Source organism: Symsagittifera roscoffensis, chromosome 6 (assembly GCF_963678635.1).
Source record: "Symsagittifera roscoffensis chromosome 6, txSymRosc1.1, whole genome shotgun sequence".
NCBI classification, from domain to species: domain Eukaryota; kingdom Metazoa; phylum Xenacoelomorpha; order Acoela; family Convolutidae; genus Symsagittifera; species Symsagittifera roscoffensis.
Window position 1 is genome coordinate 13,829,574 of NC_087067.1, and position 10,920 is coordinate 13,840,493.

The 10,920-nt window shown below is 33.6% G+C and overlaps 1 protein-coding gene across 1 annotated transcript; it reads left to right on the forward strand.

Moving 5' to 3' along the window:
- The first annotated feature begins 2,600 nt into the window (after nucleotides 1-2,600).
- On the forward strand, nucleotides 2,601-9,925 carry LOC134848494 (uncharacterized). The gene is made up of 3 exons (XM_063865969.1): nucleotides 2,601-3,066; nucleotides 8,984-9,303; nucleotides 9,493-9,925. Exons 1-3 carry the CDS (start codon nucleotides 2,763-2,765, stop codon nucleotides 9,817-9,819), a joined length of 951 nt encoding a protein of 316 aa, XP_063722039.1. The 5' UTR covers nucleotides 2,601-2,762; the 3' UTR covers nucleotides 9,820-9,925.
- Nucleotides 9,926-10,920: the final 995 nt, after the last annotated feature.

A 10,920-nucleotide genomic window follows, 5' to 3' on the forward strand; every position in this document is an offset into this window, starting at 1 on the left:
TTTTTTATTATTGCACTTATTATAGCTGCTTTTTGTCGTGTTCTCGCAAGTAAACTACTAGCAAAATTGAGTTACTAGACATCAATTTTTCCAATTACACTTAACGTTATAGTTACAAAAAAAAGAAACAAATGCGATCAAATATCACCCAAATTTAGGTCAGACACGTTGACAGGGATATCTAAGCAGACAGGGTTTTGCTTTAATTCAATTCATATCAAATTGGAATTTATTGCACAGGCTCAACAAACCCGCACTGGAGTTTCATGGATATTCATCCAATTATTTTGGATTTTTTTTGTCAGTCTCGTTAAATTTCATATATAAACGATTATAAACAATTAAAAATGGATTATAATGCTTTTAATTTACATATCAATTTAACTGATTATACTGGATTTATTGGTGAAATTTGTAAATCTTTTATAAATTATCCTAAATCCTGCTTAGTGCAGAGGATACGTTTTACATTTAATAATTATTTTCACATATTATTTGATATTTTTGAATTTTTTCTAATTTTTCAATGTGGCACTTAAACTTTTTATTAATTTGTTTTATACCATCTTTGTGATTTAAAAAAATCACCATTTGCCTATTTTTACCACGGAATGTACTGTGGTGGGAGGTAGGAGTTTACTGAAGTTTAGGCCCTCCTCCCCAGTTTACTGAATGTGGGAGGTAGGAGGATTTAAAAATTTAAGGGGGTTTAAAATATCTAGGGGGGATGTAGAGAGGTCGAGTTTACGTAGATTAGCCTTCCATTCAATGGTAAAAATTTAGGTGTATGGGAGGGTTAGTAAATTACAAACTGGATTGATATCGTTGTTTTTGTTTCATGTTGTTCAAAATTTTTTTTTGATTCGTCCTTGATTTGCCGAAAAACTGCTGCAAACGAAGTAAAAGATTTTTCCTCAGAAAATTATCGACTATAATGAATTTTTGTGGAGAAAAATTCAATTTTCAATGGTTTATCTTGAAAAAAATCGATTATAATGGAAAAAAAATAAATTTAATGGATTAATTTGTTATGAAAAATTGATTCAATCTGTTATACAATTATTGATTCATTAAAAATTGATATAAATTTTAAAAGCTCATATCTATAATCGTTTATGTTGTTCAACATTTTCGTTACTCAAAATCCATTATAATCGTTCGGGAAGCCATAAACAGATTTGATAATTCAATTTTTTTTATTTAGCTTTGGTTTTACACTCATTCTATCTCACTTACAAAATAAATTTATAGCAAGAGTCGGTATTTAACCTAAAATTTAGTAATAGCCACTTCGGCCAACCGACTCTAAAACTTTCCTAAAGGCCCACTGTTGTTTCTCGAGTATAGTGGTAACGACAATTTTTTTCTGAGATTAGTTTGGTTAAATTAAAAAACTGTTGACAATACACATTCTCTGGCCAAAGTTGAAATCTGCGCTTAAGGCTCTAAAATATATCAAATGTCACTTTACAAATCTGAAGCAACTAGACTGCAAAGTCCTAAGCAGTCAAGTTAACAGCCTTTTTTTGGTCTCCTAAAATTTTTGGTTAATTAAACTTTAGTTATTGTTCCGACATTCGTAACGAAAGTAACGGAACATTTGTGCTCGGGTGGGTTTTTTTTCTTCAGACAAATTTCGACTTTTTAACTAGCCATTTTGACGGAATTTTTAAAATATCATTCAAAAGGTATTGTTATCCTGCGCTTAACTTTGAAAAGATATTTCACCTGTGATCATCTTTCGTAAAGTTATGGGGGTTTAAAGATTGCTATTTTGGCTACTTTGGGACAATTAACGCGCGATATATTTCGCGCTATATTAACGCGTAAGCGGAGATTTAATCCATCTTAGAAATTGTTCCAAATTGGTTGAAAGAAGCTTATTTGCCATAAGTCATTGGCTACGAGGAGCGAAATTGATCCCTTTGTACTGCATTTGGCGTGTGGGGGGATGATTTTTACAAAAAAAATCTCAAATTTTTGGAAGAAAAAAATTCATTTTATTTTATTACATTTAATTTATATGTTATTATTGCTTCATAAACTTTAAAAGGCAGTCGAAAAATTCTGGGCTTCGCCTTGAATCTTTATATGGCGTGTGGGGAGATGATTTTCACAAAAAAAAATCATTTTATTGGTTACATTTTTAATTTTTTTTAGTTTATTAGTGCTCCATAAACCTTAAATGGCAGTCGGAACACCCAAGGCTTCACTCTGATACGAGCAGTCTTGTTTTATATTTTGAACTGTCGAGCTGAGAGATTTTTGTGTCCCTTTGTACACACCCGCTTGGTCATCAAATTTAGAATCAAGCATGTTACGTAATCTAACAGCCCATTTACAAAATTGTGTGGCACACTCGCTTGGTCTGAGTTGCAAAACCCACTTCAATAATATAAAGATTTTCCTCATATTTTCTGGAACAACAACTTTCTACAGCATTTTTTTCTCGAAAAAAAAACCGTTCTTACAATTTTTTGGCGAAATGAACGCCCAACAAAAGCTTTCTAAAACAACAAAGCGCTTCAACGAATTCATTCAAATCAAATGTGAGTTGATTTGAGCGTTTTTATTCTCTTAGTATAAGCAATACAGCAGAAACGTGCGGTTTGAATATAAAATTAGACTACAAAAATTAAAGAACATTTTTTTGTTCTAAGTTTCAACTTAAATCTCAGTCAATTGAATAAACAAAGTGATGTCCCATTATCAACTGTATTATTGATATAGAGACTCTCCAATTCACCAAACTAAAAGCCAAAATGTCTGATACTTTGAACAATTTGGCTGAAACCAATATTGACGACATTGATGCAGAATTCTCAACCGATCATTCAATTGACCCTCCGAGTGAAACTGCAAAAACGGTGGCAGTTGAACCGAGGTATCTGACTCCTCTAAAAAGTCCAAACTTGTCCGGATCTTCAAGTTGCAAATACGTTGATGATTCGGCTACTGGGTATGAAAGCACAGCTGGATATGGATATAGTTCGTACGATGAATTGAGGATAGATGAATACGTCGAATATGTCGAAGACAAATACGACGAGCCAATTGAAATTCCAGGTATCATTATTTAATTTTCTATATTTGCAGTCTTAAACAGACTGCAGTTAGGGCATTTGGAAATTGTTTTAATAGCGAGACAGTAATGATTAGGCTTTACAAACTAAGGCACAACCAGCGAAGCCTGTATTTCCCTGATAATACTTTTCCTGCCTTGAGATTTAATTAAGAAATAGAGGTTTTCAGACCAGACAAAAATAAGATAATTGCCGAAAAAAGGTGAATCTAATTATGAATGATTTGAAATAAATGATACCATAAATGAATGATTAGTGCCAAAATGAATGAGACCCAAATAACTATCCCCATCAACCCAATCACCCTCAAAATCCAACCATCAGCAATAATCAACCCAACCATAAGCAAAAAAGTACTAAAAATCTACAAAATTCAGCAAAAATAATCAGAATTCAATTTCAGACGTAAAAACTTATATCAACTTAGATAGACGTGCAACTGAATAAAGTTTGTAAATTAAAGTCAGTGAAAAAAAGAAGAATTATTTAAACCGACAACGATATACATCCTTAAGGCGAGACCAAATAAGTTCCAAGTCGAAGGATAGCCGAGTTGAGCTCACATTGAAATTTAGCGATAAAAAAGTGAAAAAAACTGCGATCGCCATTGATGAATTATCGATGTTCATTGCCACAATAGCAAATTTTACCGATAAATACCGCTAATTTGGCTTGTTTTCAGCGATGAAACAGCGATTAAAAACCTATCAAAAAATAGTTCTCTAACAGGGGTTCGCTCCCCTATCCTTCAGGTTTATAGGCCTGTATGCTACTTCTGATCTATCAACTCTTAAAGCAACTAAAGCTAAACAGCTTATCAGCTTTAACTCTCATTTGAAAGCTACTGGAATGAGTTAAAATTTCTTAAGTTTTAGCGATGATTTTCTACGGAATCATTACTGAAATAGCTCTGAAAAATTGCAGGTTTATCTATGCAACAAACTCTGAATTATACATGAATCAGCGCTGGAAAATAGCGATCTCTGGGATACTACAGAAAAAGCGATAATTAACGGTGGGACTTCAACCCGGGTATTATATAGTCAAGGTTTCTTGAAGCAACGAACCAAACCAGTTAAAGGGCGTGCGCCGAAAATACAATGAATTTTTCATCAAAAACGAACTATACTTTCTATGTCGTTCTCAAGGGTATCGCCGCTCTTAAAAAACTACAACGACGATTGTCAACGACAGTCAACACGATTTAGTCATTCAAATGATAACCGACTCTAACCATTCAAGCCGCCATCATCTTGTCAAAACATCGGTACAAATTTTTTTTTATATTTTCAGTCTACTGGCTGCAAATAGGAACACAAATAAGGATTTTGGCGAACACAACTCGACAAAATTATCCCAAGGCCATCGGACAATTTTCTTAAACTGGTTTTAGGAAATGCTTAAGACGATGTTGCAAAAACTATAGACAATATAGAAATAGCAATTTTTTGATTTCAACGAGCAAATGAACGATTTTCTTTGCACGTTTTGATAAGTTTTTTTGCCACTGTTCGAGATATAAGGTACATCTTTTGACACATTCAGCCAGGATGTTTCTACAGCCAGAACAACTCTAAAACAACTTTAAATCAAAAATTTGCAATTTTTATGCCCTGGAGTGTATCATCAATGGAATCAAACCAGATGGTTAAAGTTTCGAACTTCAAAATTGTCCACGATTGAAAATTTAAGCTCTGGTTGATTAAAATTTTAAAACAATGTTTTTTTCTCTTGTGGAATTGTCCTGGAAATTTTTGAAAACGAAGTCCTCTGATGTTACACGAACCATATGCACAATCCATCATATTTCTAAACATCATAGAATTACTTTCAACTCTGATCTTGATTCAATAATAACTAATTACAAAAATGATAGTCAAATAAACGCCGTATTTAGTTTGTATTATCATGCTCTTTTCAGAGTTCAAAGTACCCGAACAGAATTTTTATATTTTTAGATTTAGCGAGTCCACAAAGACTTAACTTCAAATGCAGGATATAAATCAAATTCCATAAAAATGTCACTTCGATTTGATGTAAATCATTTTTGGCTGTTATTTTGGTTTTTCAAAAAAGGCTACTTCCTCGAAAAATGTTCAGGTTTGATAAGAAACACAAAGCTTTTTCAGGAAATTTTTGGTTGAAAATTATTTTTTTGATGAATAAATTTTATACAAACAGATCCTTAACTGATGTCCATTTAACATCTTAATAATATTGCTCCTTAAGCTCTCAAGGTGACTCACTGGTTGAGAGGAAACTCTGTTTGGGTCACACCCTCCAGCCTTTCATGGTAGTTTTTATTTGCTGCTGTTGTGTAGCGGTTAAAATCCACGACAATCATGCAATCAGGATTACAACCGACAAGTTCACAGATTATAACCGGCAACAAAAAAATAGAATATTCGACAAATCTACCCTATCGAGAAATTTCAATCAGCCTCGGAAGCTTCGAGATGTTTAAGCAGAAAATGCGGAGACATTTACGACAACTAAAAACTGAAGATGTTTCAAAAGCCCAACAAACTATCAAAATTGCGAGAAAGAGGGTTCAAGGCTAAATATTGCTCTATGCCGCTTCCATACTCAGTTCATAAAAAGACAAAATACAAAATAACTTCTCTTCATAGAACTTTGAGAACAAAATTAGAAGAAATGAAATTGAGAAAAAATATACACCTGTTTGAAATCAAGATATCTTTTTTTTCAGAACTAAAGCATCTGTATCTAAAAAAAATAAAATTACCAACCCCATTGCAGTACAGAGTGGACAGTTTTTTTGCAGCGAATGCAATGAGTCCAATGAAACATATTATTTGAAATTTAGCAAAAACTAAAACAACAAAATAGTAATTGGAACAAACAACGTCGTCAATATAAGCCAGGAGTGACTCATTGACATCCGAGTGGACAAACGCAGAAACCAAGCAGCAGGATTGTGATTATTTGAGTCTTCAATCAACATCAACTACACAAAAGATCTAATCAAAACCCTCAGATTTCAAAGTCTTTCGTTTAACTCTGTTGATGAAAACAAGTGCCCCAACATTTGAGATCACAATCTCTTCGGTCAGAAGACAGTCTGACCAAGCTTATAAAAATCATCTCACCGTCAATGCTTTGACTTTTTCCAAATCCCAGCTGAAATTTCTCAAGTAGCTAAAGATCAGCCACACGGATGATAAAATTCGCTAAAAACTTCTACCTCTGCCTGGACACAATATTTTGGGTTACCACGCATCTAAGCACAAACAAATAACAGAAAGAAGAAATAGTAGTTACCAAAGTGTTTTTGCATTTTTAATTCAGAAATTTATTGTCAGTTTAAATTTGCTTGTTATACCAAGACACGGTTGACTTGAGTTTAATTTTTACCCGCAGTTACAAAATGGATTGAGTTATCTCTAAAAAACACGCAGATTTCACAATATACACAATTTATCTACATATTACAACAAGGTTCATGTTTTCAAGATTATAAACTAATTGTATCAAAATTATCTACAGATCATATAGAATGATTGAAGATTAAAAAACATTCGTTTATTTTGGCACTAAAACCCATTTATTTTTTTAAAAAAAGAATCGATTCTATTTGCATAGGTTCGATGAGCAGGGAAAATTTGAGTTTAATCATTTTTAATCTATTTTTTATCATTGCATCTAATCAAAAACTGAGAAACCATCATCAAAAAACATTATCAACTAAAAAGTTTCTTCATAACGATGGCGTGAATGACAATTGATAATGAAAAACAAGGCTTGGTGATATAATTTTACAGTTTCAACTTGCTTCTCATTTCTTTTTGGCAAAAGGTTATAAAAAAGTGTTCAATTCAAGAAGAACTGAAACACACTTAATTTTCCATATTTTATTGTTAATTTTCGAGAATTTTTTTCCAAATTGAGTACCATAAGCCAATCCTTGTTACTCAGTTGACATAGCAGAAAACTAGCTCATATTCAAAAAAGTGTAGCGAGATATTCTTTGTGGACAACCAGACCACTTCAACGCCATCATTGACTATATACCAAAACATGTAACTCCCATGAAAAAAAAAGGTTGAAATACAAATAAGTAAGGAAACAACCCCATGCATTGCAGAATAAGAAGCAATACCAAACGAATCTTATTTTTTTCTCGAAACTCAACTTTAGTATTTCAAATCAATAAACTCATAAATTTGTCAAATGAAAATGAATGCAACGCGATCTTCTTTCGGTTTTTTGGTCTTTTATACACTTATCGGATTTACATTTTTAAGGAATAACAGCACGAATGGCAAAACAACGACAAAACAAAAAAATCATAAAATGGGACAATAAACTTATCCGATTTTTTTGAACCTCTCGTCGAAAACAGTAGCCAACAAACAATATAGTTTCTAATTGCGAAAATTGAACAACGAGATGTTCTTTCTATTAACAGGTAATTGGCTCCTTAATCCGCTCATAAATCGATCTCGATTGAATTGAGACAAAAAGTATAGTGTTATTAATCGCATCCAGACAATTCGATCAACGAAAATTCAGACGAGTTGAAATTCAGACAATTCAGCCAAAAGTATGCAGACAATTCAGCCAACAATAGTGACCACCGTAGTCGCGCCAACGTGTTGCGAGCTTTCCAACAGAGGGTAGGACTTTATAAGAATATTAGAGCCAGTTATCGCCGCAAAATAACCGGCAACCTTAAATCGAGAAATATTTTCAGTTCCGATTTTTTTTCTTTCGAATTTAGCGTTTTGTAAAACTGTTTGAATTGTCTCAGGCTGAATTGTCTGTATACTTTTGGCTGAATTGTCTGAGTTTCAAATTGGCTGAGTTGTCTTTGGCCGAAATGTCTGTGCACCGTCATTAATACATTACTACAGTCTTTGAACAACACTTTGTATTTTGAATCGCATAGCGTCTGGAAGGAAGTACTAAAAAACCAAGAAAATTCAATACATTTTTCATTTTTTTAAATCAATCAATTTTTTCATTTGATTCCATAAACTGTTTCTAAGGCAGTCAAAAATTGTTTCAACGACGTTGAAGAGCAGTCGGGACTTTCAGGGCGTCGCCTCGATACGAGCAGTTTTCTTGAAACTGTACATCGATTTAATTCTGCCTTATGGTATCTACTAATAGTTTTCCACCGCTATAAAATATAAGCAGTAATTTAGCAGAAGTTTTCAATTTAAAATTTGAATTTTTCTGCATTCTGACTTGTCGAACACGTGCTGATTTAATCTAAATAACATGAATCTTCTCTAGTATTTGTTAAGTGAAAACCATATATTTTACTCGGCTATATCTATAATTCTATTTGTAGCATACGCGACATCCTTAACATGTTTAGTTTCGTTAAAAAATAATTCGGCTTATCTGTGTTCAGATGTGTAATATTTGTCTAGAAAACGAAACCACAGCACAATATTTGTTGGTCAGTTTTCAGCTACATGCTCCCAAAAAAACGGTTCTGCGGATAACATATTTGGATTGATATTAAATGCAGATTCAATAGTGAAAAAATGAGCTTGTTTTCTTTTCTAATTCTTTTCTAATTGTCATAAAATTCCTCCATAAAAACTGCCTAAAGTCTGTGTGGCGTACGTTCTGCAAAAAAAAGCTTTTTTTCTAGCTGCAGAAAATTTTGAAATGGGCGACCAAAATATTTTGAGTTGTGAGGAGGTTCTCACAAGGAGGTTCTCACGTATAAATTTTAGACCCTTTCAATAACACATTTCAAAATTATCTTAGAGTGAAAATTTGAGGTTCGAAAGAAAAGGTTTGAGCAATGTGCAAGAAAAAAAACTTTTGATTTAGAAAACAAAATTTGAGTGCCCTAGCTTGTAACGTCCTAGTGTCAATTTTTAGCTTCTTTCCAAACTAACTTTTAAGAAAAATTTGTTTAGGAGGAAACGTACGAGATAATAACATCCCGCAAAAGGAAAAGAATAGAAAAACTCAAAAACAATCTAGAAGTCAAGAGAAAACAGAGCAGAAAGGATTGGAGCGAGAAAAATGGCCGGTGTTCAAGCTGCCCAAAATGTATCCAGTCTCATTTTTTGTAGGATCTGCTTTGGCTCTGTTTTTGGTGGTTTCGGCGGCATTTGGGTTTTCTGTGCTCTTATCCGGTCTTGATGATGATCTAGTGAAACTAAAGAGTGATGGAATTACTCTAAATTCATCTTTGATGAACTTGACTGCTATGACAATGATCGTACCCCAAAAGGTAAATAGACAATTTTTGATTCACTCAGAACAATTTAAGAATAACTAAATTATTAGAATTGACAGCTTTTCAAGAAAAAAAAACAAGATACTAATGAAATCCAAACCTAAAATTGTTCAAATTGTTAGATTTAAAAAAAATCTGTTAATTTGATACACTATTCTGTTTTGTAATTCATCATTTGTTCAGATTGATCAGCTTCGTTTTGATATTGCCGCGTCTAACATCTCTGTCCAGAAATTGAAGAATACTTCTGAAGCTCTGACGTCATCAGTTTCTGACGTGGATGATCAGCTGAGAAAATTGACATCTTTTCTTCAAATAACTTCAGCAAATTTAACAGTTTTGCAAAACGAATTCGCTTCAAATACAGAACAACTAACGAGAGTAAATGGAATCGTGTCGCAGATGGAATACAACTTGACTGAGATGTTTTTTGAGGTGAACTGTTTAAACGCAACTGTCATTGCAAAACAAGAAAACACATCTGTCTCACCTATTGCCTGCACGCAATAAGATACGATGAAAACTAACCGATCAAAAACTAAGATGCTTCTTGACCAGATGCGGATCTAATATTTTCTCGAGGAAGGGGGGAGGGGCGTTCTTTTGGCAGTTTTTGGAAGGGTTTGACCGAATTTTGGCAGTTTTTGGAAGCGTTTGACCGTTTTTGGGCGCGCGCTCTTACTCAAATATAGTATAAAGTGGCGCCGAAGGAGCCTTAAGAAAGTTTTTATGGTCACTGAGCCGATAATGGATGTCGTAAAAAAAACTGAAGGGGCACCCTGTGGACAATAAAGAGGGGTCGAATCTATAAAAAGAAACCCCCCCCCCCCCCCTCACCCTCCAAAAATCTGATCCTGATCTTCAATCATTTCTATGTCACACACTGAAATAAAATTCTAGCAGTGTAACTTTTGAAGACATCTATGTTTCAAAGTTTTTCCGACAATTATTTTCTTTTCTCGTGCTGAACGCCCAACACCGGAAGCGCTAGTCATTCAATTCGAAACAATTGGTCCATGACAGCCAAATTTAACAGAAGACTGAGAGAATCATTCAACTTGTAAATCAAATAGTCTCTAGGCCTCTAAAAAACTCGCGAGACCCTAGCCATTGACCAGAAAACTGTTTGATTGAAAGAGCACAAACGACGAATTGTAATTACCAGAAACTTCAGTTTCTAATTATTAACACCTTAACAGCTTAAAGTAATTGTAATTATCTTTAAAAGAGAAAAGCTGGGAATCATTGTCCGGCTGAACAACGACTTTATTAAACATAAATTTGCCTAGTAGAATGACACTTCTTAACAAGCTATATAATCGTAAAAGGCGATTGTTTGTAGAAATTGACAATTGGTAACAAGTGTCATTTCGTAAAAAGGCAGTGACAAGTAGCGAGAGCTACTTGTCACTGCCTTTGTGTATAATGAATCATGAAGTTGTATAATGAATCACTTTGAAGCCGTTATAATTGTTTTTCAAACTAAATTTAAAACCAGTGTACTTAGAAAACTGGCTGGAAATTTTTGCTTTTAGACGATTAGTGACGCGACAATTTTTAACAGGTGACAACTTTTAGTGGAAAACAAGCGGCAGCTTAAAGGGAATTACG